The sequence below is a fragment of the Penicillium robsamsonii genome, assembly GCF_028829455.1.
Source record: "Penicillium robsamsonii strain IBT 29466 chromosome Unknown utg000005l_segment0_segment0, whole genome shotgun sequence".
Taxonomy (NCBI): domain Eukaryota; kingdom Fungi; phylum Ascomycota; class Eurotiomycetes; order Eurotiales; family Aspergillaceae; genus Penicillium; species Penicillium robsamsonii.
The window spans coordinates 3,260,257-3,275,373 of record NW_026643223.1 but is presented as its reverse complement, the minus strand read 5'-3'; the positions used below and the strand labels follow the sequence as shown (position 1 = coordinate 3,275,373).

Here is a 15,117-nt window from a genome sequence, read left to right as displayed (position 1 = left end):
AATATCGTCCATCGAAGCCACGCGCTTAATCATAAATTATCGCCGGGCCCACAGGTGGGACCACATGGCCTTAAGCTTGTTCTTGTGTTACACACGTCTTTAGCCCTGGGCCTTTTAGCTATATTGTCGGCCACGCCGTCGCAAGCTTCCCCCTGAACCCCTGTAAGTTCTCCCAGGGTCTAAGCGGAGCATTATCCCCAAGCGTAAATTTGAGGCGTTGATGTAAAACAAGGACTCTTGGCACAAGCTTATAATTCGCCAAGCACAAATGGGGTTGCACCGGGCTGCCAACGGGCTGGTGCATAAAGCTACATTAAGCGGATTCCCGCTATCCCCACACTTTGCACCGGCAAAATTCGCGATAACCGGCGGGGCGCCAGCCTTGGCGGGAATTCCTCACGCTGATACGTTCGTGTCTCCCGCATTCCCCGGCTATCTCATCGGCGAAATCGGAGATTCCTTCGGTTTCCCGGCCTGCGATAAGAGCTGCATTATCACGAGGTAGCATGATCGTACTTAATTCATGAAGGATTTATTAGTCGCATGCACCCCGTTATTTTCTCTCTTTTTCGTTGAAACTCACCTCTTATTGTGAGCGATATACCATACTGTGTCAATCATGAGCGGCCCTGAAATTACCTCTGCTTCTGCGTCGGTTGGAGACCATGGAGATCGGAAAGGGACCGAATTTATAAAGGTGCAGAATGAGGATGAGCTGCGGTTGGCCCAGATGGGTTTGTTTCTGATTCCGTGCTGTTGGGAGGTATGGTGTTGACTGGCGACACAGGGCATAAACAGGAGTTGCAGCGTCATTTCTCGCTTTGGAGCTTAATTGGACTGGCGGCGAATTGTACTATTTCATGGACAGGTTAGTTGGGATCCTGCGATGGCTCAGCACTGGACTCACATAATTATAGGACTGGGCTTGGGTTTAATGACTGCGATTAATGCAGGTGGTCCTGGCGCCCGTGAGTTTCCACTCAACACCGATCGCAAGGAACCCAGAAAATAACCAGGCTCTAGTGATATATGGCTTCATCCTCGTTTTCATCCTTCAATGTTTCGTCGGCGCTTCCCTCGCAGAATTCGTATCGGCATATCCCACAGAAGGAGGAATGTATCATTGGATTGCAGCCATTGCCCCCAAACGATATAACAGCTTGCTCAGCTTTGCCACTGGCTGGTGCACGGTGTTTGGATGTGGGTTGGCCCCAATATCAAAAGTCTTGGCATGGAGCTGATGAAACGTAGGGATCTTCACGACTGCATCAACCAATTTGATTTATGCCACAACGGCCATGGCGCTAATTGCGCTTTACCATGATGGCCTAGTGGTTCAACCGTGGATGACTTTTGTCGCATATCAAATCCTCAATATTGTGACTGCGGGCGTGGTCATGTTTGGAAATCGGTTTATTCCGGCGATCAACAAGTTTTCATGTACGTTGGCTCTTTTTCCTGCGGGGTTCAACAATTAATGAGTGGTAGTGGTCTACCTGCAATTGGCTTGGTTTATTACCATGGTTGTGGTGGCCGCCAAAGCACCTGTTCACAATGACAGCAAGTTCGTGTTCCGCACCTGGATCAACAACACCGGCTGGGACAACAACGTTATCTGCTTTATCACGGGACTGGTGAATCCAATGTACTCACTTGGAGGTCTGGATGGAATCTCGGTAGGTTATACTCATTGCCAAAGTGCTAAGGTGAACGCAGCTGACCATACCATAGCACATCACAGAAGAAATGCCCAATGTGAGTTAAGGTGAATCAGAGACACATACGTTGTGTATTGTACTAACTAGTCTCTTATAGCCTGGAAGAAATGCCCCTCTGGGTCTAGGTTAGTTTGGTGATATGGTTGCTTGCGTCGAAACCTGGCTAACTGTATGAATCAATAGCTATCACCATGTCAATTGCGTTTGTGACTGGACTGTCATATCTGCTCAGTCTGATGTTCTCAGTTCAAGATTACAGTACTTTGGCTAACACCCATACTGGACTTCCTCTTGCTGAGCTCTTTTGGCAAGCAACCTCTACCAGAGGTGGAGCGTTCGCTCTCGTATTCATGGTGTGGATTGCCCTTGGACCCTGTGTGATCGGTTCGCAATTGAGTGAGTAGTACTTGTTCATTCCTGCAAGATCAGCCCCTTCTGACTTTGATAGGTACCGGAAGAGTATTCTGGGCCTTTGCCCGTGATGATGGCCTACCTTTGTCGAAGATCTGGGCCCGTGTCCACCCTAAGCTGGGCTCGCCATTCAACGCACAGCTATGTGTTGCCGTGATTGTCGCCCTGCTTGGTTGCATTTACTTGGGATCGAGCACGGCCTTCAATGCAATGATGAGTTCTGCAGTGTAAGTGTTCCACGACCTGCAAAGCAGTTCACATGGGCTTAATACTGACATGAGATATAGGACAATCAACAATTTGGCCTACATTGTGCCCATTCTGACAAACGTTATCTTATTCCGTCGCACCATGCACCGTGGCCCGTTCTTTATGGGTCAGATGCTAGGAATGACCGTGAACACTGTCTCTGTGGCATGGCTGGTGTTTGCCATTATCTTCTTCTCCTTCCCGTACCAGATGCCTGTAACCGGTATGTGTCTCAATTTCCCATGATTCCCGCGTATTTTTCTGAAGATAGGTGCTAACAATCACGCAGTAACAAACATGAACTATACATGTGTTGTTGTAGGCGGATTCTTGTTTATTGAGCTTGTTTGGTGGTTTGTTGCTGGAAAGAAGTACTCTGCGACTGTACAGCGCGCCAGAGAGGAAGGGACCAGTGAGACTGTAGTTATTGCTGATGGAAAGTCCGCTGAGTGAAGTTTGGCAGTAAGCGAGTCGCGTCTTCTAATCCGCGTCTCTCGCATCCACAATTTCCCACTTAAATAATTTTCTCATTTTTCTGTCTTTCCTCTCATCTGTATCATCCTTTTATCCAAATTACATTATATTTTTCCATTATCATGGCTTCCTTTAGCCATCCGCGTGATGGTTCACGTTCCACCCCACGGCGAACCCAAGCAGATGACCTACCACCATACAGAGAAATCACGATAAAAATGTGAACAACCTTCCAAGATTTTGGAGCTTGAACCATGGATAGCCCGTATCCAGCTCACCCTTGTAAACCTCAACCTCTTGGCTGTCATTAACCATCATCTCCCACAACCCACCCTCGCCAACATCAACTATGAGAGTAGGTTGAAGTGGTCATAGCTCGTCAGCAAGTGGCTGATGCTCAATGTGGAAGTCAAGTTCAAGAAATTCCTCAGATCTATCCCCCCCCCGCCTTGAGTTTGCTGATGAGACTTGCGTCATGATCATAGACCTGCTGAGGCCCGACGAATAAGGCATAAAATCTACAAAGTTTATCAAGCTGTGTTCTATGCGACGCCACCACTTCAACTCGATCGGTACATATGTTGCCGCCTGGCGTGCCCACGTTATCATATGTGAGGAATTAGAGCTTGGTATCAGCTGGTACGCTGCTACCAAGTTGAGGATCCACGAGCTCAAGGAAGTGATGCCCGACTTGTGCGACTTCATCGACTATCAAATTAGGCAACGTCGTCCTACATCTGGCAGCATGACTTATGAGGAATTCAATGATCTAGTCGATGGTATCCTTGATACTCTCTACCAGGGTGACCAAGCTTCTTTCTAAGGGCTTCAGGAAGTTGTTTTCTCTTATCAGTCCTTAGGTTCTTACTGTCTTCTCACTTTTTGTTTACAATTCCCTCATCTTGCATTTACCAACTTTTCACTTTACCTTGTAGGGTGTTAGTATTAATCGAATATTCTGGTACGCCCCAGGACCCTCTCATCCACAACGGCGATCACCCTGTGAGCAACAGGCTGCCGTAGATAGAGAATACATCGTCTTGTCTTCCCCTTGGCCTTTGAGGGAGGGAAATCCAGCTTAGTGAAGATTGTTTCTACTGGAGGAATGGGTTACGGCAGGGGACACCGCTTCGGTGGTTAATCGCCCTCCGGGAGAGGAACGCCTTCCCGGCCAATGTATGTTAGTTTTCTTAGGATGACAAGCACCCCCAACACGAAGCTGATTCATATATGGGAAGACTACACCGGCCAAATGACATATATTTGTGATCTTAGAAAAATTTGACTAGCCTAGACTTGAATATGAATATTCAATCTCATCTCTGTGCAAGGTATTTTGTTTGTTTGTTTGTTTGTTCATGGGCTCAGAATGTTCGATGACTCCAAGTCACTAACTATTGAGTTTCCTCTGGAATTGACCATTGAAGATAGACAGTGTCGATCCTAGAACGAGCTATCAGCTGAACAAATTCATCAGTCCAACTATATAATAAGCGACTCACCAATGACCCATCTTTCTCCCAACGTTCTCCAATTGCCCCTTCTGGAGAAATCCCCATTTCATGTACCATTTCCTCAGTCTCTCCCCGTCAGTTGGAGCCTCAGTGTCATATGGTATGATCGCAATGACATTCTGGACGAGAGAAGTTTTCATAACACCCATGGAGCTACTAAATCCGATCCGTGGAATATCGCCCACTCTTTCCTCGCAGCGGTGCTCAACTTCGCCCTCCTGCACCAGGCGCAAGAGTCTTCTAAGAATAATCGTTCCATAGCCATATTGCTGTTGGTCCTGGCGCATGAAGATGGACAGTTCAACGGTCGGTGCATATGATAACAAATGACCACGGAAAGGTGACAAGTAAGCGTAGCCAAGAATTAAATCTGCTCCGTCTGGTGTCTTCCGTGTATCAGACACTATCACATAAAATGGTAGGTTTCGCCTCATCAAATCCCGAAGGATGTCCTCATAGTAGGATATCGGTGGTGGGGTGGTCGCAAAAGTGGAACAGCTGTTAACAATGTACCAGTGGTTGATATCTCGAACTTGTGGGATATCAGACAAGGTAGCTGGGCGATTTATAATCATTTTTGGTTTTATTGTAATGTACAAGAATATAAACAGTAAAGGTGAATGTTCCAAAGAAGGGATGTCAGACAAGCGTGAAGTGGGCAGAGATGTTGATGCGGGATGTCAGTTTCTCAAGCGGGATTAGCGTACATACTGATCCACCAATCAGGAGTATATGCGCCAGGTTTTTGGGTCCATCGCGCCAACCAATGTACCAGCCCTTATAAGCATGAGATCATTTCTCGACTTCAAAGCGGAAGTTTTATGAACTATATATATGCCCTACTCTAAATCATTTATAAAATCCAAATCACTCTTCCGTGGAGGAACTCTAGCGCTACTATAGAAACCACTGTTATTATCTTTCTATCGATATTTTTATGGTCCTTTTAAAGGTCTTTTTTAGGGTTGTTTTACAATATAACCGCTAACCATCCTCTGATATTCTTATTTATACGAGAACCTTTTAGACCTTTAGGAGACTACATACATGTGTAAATGTTGATGGCAGCTGGTTAACCTTCTGCCGGCGAGAAGCCCGGTGGGCGCATTAGAACCAAAAGCCTGCCTAGAGAATAGAACCAAAAGATTGAGAAACATAGTCTTGTGAAAGCAATGGCGGTGCCTGCAAATTTTGTAAACACGGTAGAATGGAATCAATTTGCATCGCTTTGGACTTATTTCCACATGACGCTTGTCTCATCTGATCGGGTCTCCGTGTTTTCACGCTCTCCTTTTCTTGCTCACCCCCCTACATCTTCTTCTCATCCCGGATCTTTTAACTCAGAATTTCTTCATACCACTACATTCGATCATGGCATCCAACCCCACTACCTGTGATCCTGACCACAATGGTGGAGACGATAACATTCAGCAGGAAAGCCCTGACTTGACTGCCCTCGCTCATGATGCCATGGTTATGGTCCACCCCGGCACCGCACGCATCGCTGATTCTACCAGGGAAACTGTCGGACCTACTGTCGAGGAGACCGCTGCTGAGTCCACCGGTGACAATACTACCGGCGATAGCACTAGTGACAACACAGTCACCGCTACCAACCCCGGCGCAAATCCTGTCATCGTCAACAATACGGTAACTATCACCGTTAGCAACATCGGCAACGCGGTCAACACCGGTGAGGCCGTTCCTTCTGCCTGTTCTCACGCCTCGGCCTCGGCCAATGAGCAAAAATATCAGCCCTCTGCCTCAAGCACTGTCTCGCGTACCGTTAATCTTCATGCACCGTACGCACCAGGGGCTCCAGACCCCGTCCTTACCCAGATCTGGATTGAGCACATTGTTAGTAGTTGAGACCTGCTTCTCTAGATACTTGCTAATATTGAGATTTAGGATCACATGCTGGGCGTGCGAACTGAGCGTCAGATAGAGGGCATACAACGTTGTATTGAGCAGACAGATAGGGTCGTTAATCTGTCCAACAGCATCTTGGCGTGCGCGACCGAGATGTTGGCAGAAGTGAGACGCATTAACCGTGAGCAATACGACACTGATTATTCCGACCATGATTCTTCCAGCACGTCCGGTGAGCCCACGGACTGCACTGACTAATACGACCTTGAGAGTGTTATCTGAGCAATCGGCGGAGGGCGACGGGGCCCGAATGGATGTGGTGGACAAACTGAATTCATTGAGGTGCCATGTATCTAGGGATGCCCAGTTTCTTGATTGCATATTCTTTATGATTTATTAACTGACTTGTAAACCTAAGTACCTGACTTGCAATGTTTGTATATTGGCTAGACGGCTAACCGTATTTAGTAGTTTTGGTGGGTGAGCCTTTTCTCTATGATGTTAAGATGTTGAGAGCCACGTGGTTCATCACATCATGAAGGCGGAGAGAAAAGAGAGAACATCATTCATTCACTCCACACTTTAAAGCTTTTCATCAACCTTGGAAATGTTTCCATCTTACTAATTGTGATAGGACAACCTGTTGACCCACAAGGCTGATACCGGTAGATCACCTCATCGCTGCACAATGATTGGTGAGCTTAATCTATAAAGAGTCTGGTAACACTGGATTCCAAGGAAAGAGCCTATAAAAACGTCTCTGCCTAGTGGAATGTGTACTATGTCCATGGATACACGGGTGTACCTGCGTACCCCAGGCAAGTGCAATGTCATACTCACAATCGTTGGTCCTCGCCATTTTTGACTTCCCCCCGACAAATTTCTCATCACTCAACTTTTGGTTTGTTTTCATTTCAATTATTTCTCACCCATCCTGCTCTTACTTTTCAACGTATGTGTCCGACACCAAACACGTGCCTGACATCATCATGACCGCAGCTACTGAATCCCATGACGCAACCGCAACAATCAAGAAGAAGCGATCACGTCGTGGACTCAAAGACAATGCTCCCGGTGTCGCAGTCAAACCACAAAAGGCATTGTTTGTGGACTATATAGGCGGTATCTTAGTTGACCAGCTCTACGAAACATCCAACTGCAACGATGACGATGACAATAGTGGTGCCTCTTCGATCTCCCTCATGGACCACTTGCGCAACAACACTGCAGCACCTCCTGCGACCTCGTTCTGTTCTAGCTCGGAAAGCTTTCATACAGCATCCGATTCCAGCCCGGCGACGAGTGTGAGCAGCGATGAGCCCTTCGTGCTTTGCTCACAAGTACCAACCAAGGTCGATGTCCTTCAGCCAACCACCGATTCGTTTCCCTCAAAAACAGAAATCCGAAACCAAGATGCGGTATTCAAGCTAGGCGATTTCAAAACCATGACAGCCATACAACAGATAGCTGCACAACATGGCAGAGTGGCACATATGGGAATCCTCGATCACAGCTACCAATTTTTCGTGAACAAATCAAGAACAGCAGCTTTGTCATTTAAGGTCCGGAACGGCGTGGCGGTCATTGGCGGAGATCCATTATGCAACAAACAGGAAATCCCCGATCTCCTAACCGAATTTGCGACCTACCGACAACAACATCACTTGAGCATAGCATTCATGGGCGCCAGTGAGTCCTTCCTCACAGCCTACGCCAAACCAAACAACTGGGCAACGATACGCTTCGCCACAGAACGTGTACTCAACCCCCAGACAAACGAAGTTATCTTCGAGAACAGCGGGAAACGCATCTTGACCAAAAGCCGTCAACTCACGAACAAAAGCAAAGGCGGCATCACCATGGGCGTATACGCCCCTGCCGTTCATGGCACAAACCAGCAACTACAATCCGACCTAATCACCCTCTACAATGCCTGGCGCGCCGAGCGCAATGGATCTGCCAGCCCACAAGCATTCATAACTGTCTACGACCCCTTCGCTCTCCCCACTCTGATGACATTCATCTACACCCGCGCCCCAGACGGAACAGTCAACGGTTTCGCCGCGCTGCGACGCCTCGGCTCCGGCGGATACCATGTCGACCCCTGCATCGCAGCCCCGGGCAGCGTACACGGAATCAGCGACCTCCTCCTAATCATGGCAATGGCTCTCCTCCGCCGTGCCGGCGTCTCATACCTCGGACTTGGCGTCGAACCTCTCCAATCACTTACCCGCGAAGACGTCAGCGGCATGCCGTGGCCGTGTAAGAAGTTCACACGAGGCTTGTACGGACATGCATTCCACCGTCTACCCATTGGCGGAAAGAAGGCATACCATGACAAATTCCATCCCGACCCCACTCAGGACTCGGATCTTTATCTTGTTTTCCCATCGGGCATACCCAGTCCCCGACATGTGCTCGCCATGACTCATATGGCTAATATCAGTTTGCGGAAGATACTCCGGGCGGATGTTCAGGCTTTTGTGTTGACTCGGAAGTTGAAGGCTGGTGGTGAGGTTGTCATGTCGCTTCGTAAGAAGGAAGGTTCGAAACGAGCTAAGGGTGAGAGGTTTGAGGAGAAACTTCTTGTATACTATTCGCCCTGTGTGGTTTAAACATCTTCCTTTCCTTTTGTTGCTATATCAGCGATGGACACTACGTCATCATCGGGGAATTCTGTTCTATTGCTTGGCCTGGTGTTCTTGCTAGGATCTTTGTGCCTTATTCTAGCGTCATTGTTTGGCTTTCTTGAGAAAGATTATTGATGTACCTTTCTACTTTCTATGTCTTAGCCAGTCCTATGTAATGTTTGCTTCGTGGGTTACCATGGTGATGTAGATTTTGTTCAAGTCTGTACAGCCAAGTCTCAGTGAATCAAAATAGCGAAATAGACATACCCAGTGCTGAGGATTTTGAGGACTTCACATTCGAGCTTGTTTTTAATGCCAGGACCAGCTCGGGTGTGAATCATGATGTATAATACGGTGTGAAATGCGATTCCGAACGCCCAGCCATGATCCAGTGAAGACGATATGATTCAATTAACAGATCCGACCGAATAGGAAGTCTTTGACGATAGGGGAGCCTGAGAATTCTGGGTTTAAAAGAACACAGCTGGAAGGTTGTGAGAGATAGATCTAGACAGTGAGGGCATAGTAATGGAAGGGCGATGAAATACTGACTTTAGAAAATACTCCAACCCCACACGCCTCGATTCCAGAAACTTGGGTCGGAATTTATCTGTGATAATGGTTATTGGCCAATCGGCATATAAAAGGGAAAGGGCACGGAAACATACAGATGACACTCTTCGGCGGCAATGCAGGCAATGCACTTCTCGCATGCGGGAAAGAATCAACCAACCGCTGGCGCAGGTCATCGAATTCGGAGTATCTATAACAAAGCCACGTATCAGCTAAACATTCTCTCAAACCGGAAGGACAAGCAACACACCTCATCCGAACAACAATCGGACCACCCTATACCAGAACGACCATGGTTAGAAAATAACTCCAACCGCATTCCCTCACAAGATCCAATACTCACATCAAGTGTCTGAATCCTACAATTCCAGACAACATAAGACCCCACCCCAGTCATACCCCGCACAATAACATGATCATCAATAGCAACGCTACTCGCCCAGAGCCCACGACTCGTCTCGGAGTTTGGGTCAGCGGTGTGATCTTCCAGAGTGATGCGAGCCGCATTACGAAGCGATGACTGCGATGCGTGCGAGGTGTTGCGCTCGTGTCGACGCCAGTAGGGTGGTACTACGGCAGAGACGGGGCGGGATGTTGTTGAGGTGGAGGAGGCGGAGCTGCCATGGCCGTTGTGTGTGTTTGTAAGGCTGGAATTGGGATCGTCATGGGTGTTATCGGTCTCTGATTGGAGTGCGGGGGTGGTTTGGATATCTGAGTGTGGGGAGGAGGGGTGGTGCGGCTTCGATGCCGATCCGGCCTCCTCAGGTGCTGGCTCCATCCATTAGATGCTGTGAGAGATGGAGGTGTTGGCCTTTTTGGTGATGGGTTGCGTTAGCTTTGCCGGTAAGATTCATTGCGTTTGGGATGTGGCTCGATTTAGAGATGGCCCAAGGTCTTGTGCGGGGTGGCAAGTATAAAGTGCTAGGGGGGAATTGGGCTATTTTGGACATTGGGGTTGATGCGAGGATGGGTCGGAGTCGGGCGGAGTTGTACAAGCGATCCGATGTGAGACAGACTAACCTTGGGAGTTGTATGTGGTGGCAAGATGAGAGAATGTATAAAGTGTAAAGAGTAGAATAAAGGAAAATCAATTGGAGTCGAGATATGAGACGGTGGTCACGGGCTATCGCTGATTCGGGGTTAGTGGCTTAGCTAAGGGAACTGGTTTCCAGATGTTGGGGTAATGTCCAATTCCATTTTTAGGGGCATTTTTATTGACATTTTTTATTGCAGTTCCCAAGATTCCAGATATGACAAGAATTTCAAACTGGCCTATTTTTCAACTTGAACTTATCACTCATCTCTCATCTCAGAATTCATCAATTGATTACTCCAAAGCCAAGCACCCTAATCCTAATACGGTAAGCGTTGCTTGATCGCCGTCCTCTAATCTTTAATTCTCGCAACTCGGATTGAGACATATTGTCGGAATACAGGAGCAGTTACGTGGTTGAGACCGAGTAATTTACCCTGAAAGACAATGTGACAGGTGGTACTCGACATACAAAAGTGCATAATATAGTCATTTATGTCCGGTCAGATTGTTAAAAAGCGGATTTTGTCATTTTAGTTCGAGGTAACAGAGTCTTCAATATCTGCCATTTTTTACCATACGTTTGTGGTACGCCTGATTTCTGTCAAGTATCTTTTAAAGAACGTCGAACGTTATAAAAACGCAAAAGTGCAATGGCGGGTTTTGAACATGTAGTAGGCCACGGTTTTTTGAGCAAAAAGCGTGGCGAAAAACTAGACAGAAAGCTACTGTGCTGTTTCAGTTCGTGGGTGAACATCTGAAACGGCGCACCTAACCGGCCCTTACATTTTCTTTTACAAAAATTACAGACCCTCCATAAGTCCGCAAGAAACCGCCAAGCTCATGGGATTGAGACTCTCTGTGGATTAGGAGTGAACAGAGAAGTGAAGAATCGTGATGGACAGGGTTACGCTAACAATTTTGACAGATTGTTGAGAATGCCTGGTTACAAAACCTTTAAATTATTCATTGACAATTGAGATTGATGAGAACGGACGCTTTCAAAGCTGATGTTTATATCCATTTTTACTATATAAGCCAGATATTTTTTGATTTTTATGCTTTTGATGCCAGTCTAGGTTTCACGACATCAAAGAGAGGCAATAAAGTGAAATTTATGTCCTGCGATCTGAATGGACAGGGTGGTTTGAGAACATTGTGACTGGCGGCCCCCGGAGCTTTGTGATTTTACAGCTTGCTTGGGATAGGTTCTGCCGATTTGGGCAGTTCGCTCAAATACTCCTGGACATAGTTTGAGACCTGCTGGGCAAGACCAAAGCTGAATGTATAACCACCAGCTTCTTGTCCGTACGCGTGAATGACCTTTTGTCCTTGGATGACCTCCTTTTCCACGCGAACGCCGCCATTTTTTGCTTCTATGAAAGGAAATACGCCAACGTGATCGGTGATGAAATCGTAGTCTTTGACGTCGGGTGATGGGAAAACATCAGGCTGGTTTTCGTGCTGGCGCTTCATGATCTGTAAGAACCTTAGTACTGTGCACACTTGTACCTGACTATGTTGGAAGAAACAAACCAGCTTACGGTGCTCCAAGTTGGGCTCGAAGTCGTGGCTACCCTGGGTTTTGATTCCTCCAATATAGATGGTACCATCGCCACGAGCAAATGCAGTGGAATAGTATCCATCCTTACCTCGACGGATATATAAGCGATTATAGCCCTCCTTCCGAATTCGAAGGTTTTGTTGCCGCATGGAAGCGATGCGCGTCTCTTGTACGTCAAGGAGATTTCTGGATCCGAAAGCTGTCGCGTTGATAAGGACATCGGAACCAAGCCCCTTCAAGTCTCGTAACGCCTTAACGTACGTTCGCTTAAACTTGATACCCCGCTGCTCCAGTCTCTCTCGGAACCATGGGAGGAAGATGGGGGGTGTAATGACGACCGTCTGAAATTTGGTACCCCATTTCGCGCCGTCTGGCAATTCAGAAGGTGCTAAAAAGCGGAAACCTGGAAGCTTTCCTTGATACCAAACCTTTGCTGGGTCACCAATATCCATGACCTCAGTCATCTCAATCTGGCGAACGCCGGACTCGGGGTATCGCTCGGCAATACGCCATAGTTCCGAGAAGCTGTTCAGCTGCATCTCCTGTTCCCGCAGTGGCAAATCATGAACACCAAGCCATATAGCGCCTGCCCACTGGCTCACATAGCGCTGATCCATAGGGTCCCCCGGAAGAAATTCGCCCAGGATGGTAACATCTGCACCTTTAGGCAATTGACTAGCAATTGACATACCGGTGATCCTGAAAATAACCCTCATCAGCAAATTTGAAGAGAGACGCGTCCTTATCTCACTTACCCGGCGCCTAGAATGGTGATTTTCGACATTGTGGTATCGTTTGAATTCAAGTATCTGCTCTCAAAGTTGGAAGAAAAAAGAGAGTATTTGCGAGGTCAAGAGATGGGATACATATACTGACCAAGTCTCCGGAACTAAATTGGTCTCGCGTATATGCCAAAAGGAGTAGTTCCACCTCAAAAACTCTTTGCAGACTTTGAGTGAGAATGACAGGGTGCTCTGTTGCTTTTTTCCATTCCCCATGTGAAAAAGCCCCGCTTTTCTAAATTAGCGCCTAGTAATTCAACAGTTCGGTTAAATATCTTGAATCGCTAGAAAAGAGGGAGCTGGATTGTGGGAGGTATCTTGCGACACTCGTAACGCTAGTAGATACAGACCGAGCTTAGTTACCGAATCAGGACAATATGCGGGCGCGGCTGAGTGGATCGTCAGCTGCGGGGGATGCTTATGATAGCCGGAACTATCTACTTTAGATACCATCACATGACCCCCCCCAATAGGAATCCAAAAATAATATAGGGAATGAAGGTGCAGGATGATTAAGCGTTGTGGATTCCTGGAGATAAATATCCACCGAAGAGAAGCCCAAGTAGCTCAGAAAGCTTGAAAGAATTGATGGGACTTGTTCCAAAATGTCAGGTCATCTTGAGTCGGCTAAAGATAGCATAACTAGATCTAATCTACACAGACCGTTCCTATGCACGGACTCCTCCCAGCGGACATGATGGATCTGGACGAAGTCGTGACCAATTTTGTTGGGACTACTGAGAAGGCCTAGAGAGAGAGGAGGGAGAGATTTGCATCTCAGAGACGAATCTCCGGACTAACTATCTATTGAGGGTCGATGCCTGAAGTGATATCAATAAAAGTGACTAATACAAAGTTAAATATTTAGTTAACCAATAATCTTTTGTGATGATTAAGTAGATTTATATACGCTAAGACCTCTATTTCATGCAAGAATGTGGTTTCGGGAGTTTTTCGGGGCCCCAATTGTGGTATATGGCGAAGTCTCGTCAAACGACCTCTATCAGACCAAAATAAATCAGATACAGCACCCTACAAAAGTGCGCATTGAGATGATGAACCAGCCCGACTTTCAGAAATGTAGTGCGGATTAACCCGGTTCTCGACTCGACACTAAACAGTAGGTCTCTTCTAACCATGATCCAAACTTGAAGACATATTGTATAATTCTGACAGTATGTATCTTAGGATAAGATTTATCATAAATTTAGTCGAGTAGGCAACACTCTGTTTCTACGACACGTGGCATGCAAAATCCAACATTAAACCTATTAATACATATAAAGCATAAGTAATTACACCAGTACTTACCTAAACTATTAAAGATAGGGGATTGATACAGACACCCCCCCTTTGGATGCCAACACCCCCCCTGCCTGAGGATTCAGGCCAGCATATTTTCTGCCGGACATATTTCTGCCACCAGCGACCATGCTTCCAACACAAACTAGAGGTACTTACATTTACTATGCAACCCCCTAATTAAATGAAGTCCCTTTCGCACTCTACCACCACTATGCCAAAAGCACAGCGCTAGTCCCAAATAGGAAATAGATGCTGTTTTCAAAAACTCTACAGAAATGAAGGAATTGCAGGGGCCAGCACCCATTTTTCGTCAAATTCTTAGAGAATTGCATGAGAATAATGAAGAAATATTGTAAATTCGACAGTATTACCATTCGTAATGCTTTGGCCGCTTCCTGATCCGGCCCGACCGGCGATTCGCGTCCTGAGCGACCGGTGAAGCTATTCCCGACCCTTGAGATGAAGGAGGAATGCTCGCCGGCGATGCCGTACGGGCTTCCTGGGCCGTAGACGAAGCTATTCCCACTCCGTTATCACCCTGCGAGGCTTGTTGTGTTCCTCCACGTCCACGTCCACGGCCACGGCCACGGCCACGGCCACGTCCACGGCCACGTCCACGTCCACCTTCCTGGGATAGCATGAGCTCGAAGCCGGAGGGTTCTCGCTGGGTGGAGGTGTCTTGGGTGCTTGCTTGGGTGCTTTCGCCGCCGATGAAGTTCCTAGCGCCTTGGGGGCGTCCTCGCCGGCGTACTTGGAGAGGATCCTGGAGTAGGAGTAGCGGGTTAATAGGAGGCGCAGAGACACTGTATAAATGCCAGTGTTGATGGAATAACTCAGGCTCAAAGCTCTTGTTCTCCACTTCGTACTGTATGATGAGATGAATGCATGGAAACCCTGCCGTACCTAGCGAATTACAGCGGCAAAGTGGAGGAATCGGCGGCTTCTCGTCACTTGCTGGCAGGAAGCGGTTATAGACGTCTTTTGTATGCTCCATC

General features: G+C 47.3%; 8 protein-coding genes across 8 annotated transcripts; 4 read left to right on the top strand and 4 right to left on the bottom strand.

Moving 5' to 3' along the window:
* Nucleotides 1–619: 619 nt before the first annotated feature.
* Nucleotides 620–2,831, top strand: N7447_009267 (uncharacterized protein; the record flags this gene model as incomplete). The annotated part of the gene is made up of 12 exons (XM_057233529.1): nucleotides 620–734; nucleotides 788–868; nucleotides 918–968; nucleotides 1,024–1,200; nucleotides 1,252–1,440; nucleotides 1,489–1,676; nucleotides 1,732–1,755; nucleotides 1,816–1,843; nucleotides 1,902–2,114; nucleotides 2,167–2,356; nucleotides 2,417–2,601; nucleotides 2,668–2,831. The coding sequence occupies 12 exons, from the start codon at nucleotides 620–622 to the stop codon at nucleotides 2,829–2,831; spliced, it is 1,605 nt and encodes a 534-aa protein (XP_057083071.1).
* A 565-nt stretch (nucleotides 2,832–3,396) lies between these two features.
* On the top strand, nucleotides 3,397–3,675 carry N7447_009266 (Amino acid/polyamine transporter I; the record flags this gene model as incomplete). The annotated part of the gene is made up of 1 exon (XM_057233528.1): nucleotides 3,397–3,675. One exon carries the CDS (start codon nucleotides 3,397–3,399, stop codon nucleotides 3,673–3,675), a length of 279 nt encoding a protein of 92 aa, XP_057083070.1.
* Nucleotides 3,676–4,246: 571 nt separating this feature from the next.
* N7447_009265 (GNAT family N-acetyltransferase) lies at nucleotides 4,247–4,941 on the bottom strand (the record flags this gene model as incomplete). The annotated part of the gene is made up of 2 exons (XM_057233527.1): nucleotides 4,247–4,295; nucleotides 4,355–4,941. The coding sequence occupies 2 exons, from the start codon at nucleotides 4,939–4,941 to the stop codon at nucleotides 4,247–4,249; spliced, it is 636 nt and encodes a 211-aa protein (XP_057083069.1).
* A 796-nt stretch (nucleotides 4,942–5,737) lies between these two features.
* N7447_009264 (uncharacterized protein) lies at nucleotides 5,738–6,493 on the top strand (the record flags this gene model as incomplete). The annotated part of the gene is made up of 2 exons (XM_057233526.1): nucleotides 5,738–6,223; nucleotides 6,275–6,493. 2 exons carry the CDS (start codon nucleotides 5,738–5,740, stop codon nucleotides 6,491–6,493), a joined length of 705 nt encoding a protein of 234 aa, XP_057083068.1.
* Nucleotides 6,494–7,224: 731 nt separating this feature from the next.
* On the top strand, nucleotides 7,225–8,850 carry ergS (the record flags this gene model as incomplete). Its single annotated transcript, XM_057233525.1, has 1 exon — nucleotides 7,225–8,850. The coding sequence occupies one exon, from the start codon at nucleotides 7,225–7,227 to the stop codon at nucleotides 8,848–8,850; it is 1,626 nt and encodes a 541-aa protein (XP_057083067.1).
* Nucleotides 8,851–9,276: 426 nt separating this feature from the next.
* Nucleotides 9,277–10,216, bottom strand: N7447_009262 (PX domain-containing protein YPT35; the record flags this gene model as incomplete). Its single annotated transcript, XM_057233524.1, has 5 exons — nucleotides 9,277–9,349; nucleotides 9,418–9,475; nucleotides 9,534–9,628; nucleotides 9,689–9,714; nucleotides 9,782–10,216. 5 exons carry the CDS (start codon nucleotides 10,214–10,216, stop codon nucleotides 9,277–9,279), a joined length of 687 nt encoding a protein of 228 aa, XP_057083066.1.
* Nucleotides 10,217–11,659: 1,443 nt separating this feature from the next.
* On the bottom strand, nucleotides 11,660–12,819 carry N7447_009261 (FAD-dependent oxidoreductase; the record flags this gene model as incomplete). The annotated part of the gene is made up of 3 exons (XM_057233523.1): nucleotides 11,660–11,950; nucleotides 12,008–12,734; nucleotides 12,791–12,819. The coding sequence occupies 3 exons, from the start codon at nucleotides 12,817–12,819 to the stop codon at nucleotides 11,660–11,662; spliced, it is 1,047 nt and encodes a 348-aa protein (XP_057083065.1).
* Nucleotides 12,820–14,489: 1,670 nt separating this feature from the next.
* Nucleotides 14,490–15,116, bottom strand: N7447_009260 (uncharacterized protein; the record flags this gene model as incomplete). The annotated part of the gene is made up of 1 exon (XM_057233522.1): nucleotides 14,490–15,116. The coding sequence occupies one exon, from the start codon at nucleotides 15,114–15,116 to the stop codon at nucleotides 14,490–14,492; it is 627 nt and encodes a 208-aa protein (XP_057083064.1).
* Nucleotide 15,117: the final 1 nt, after the last annotated feature.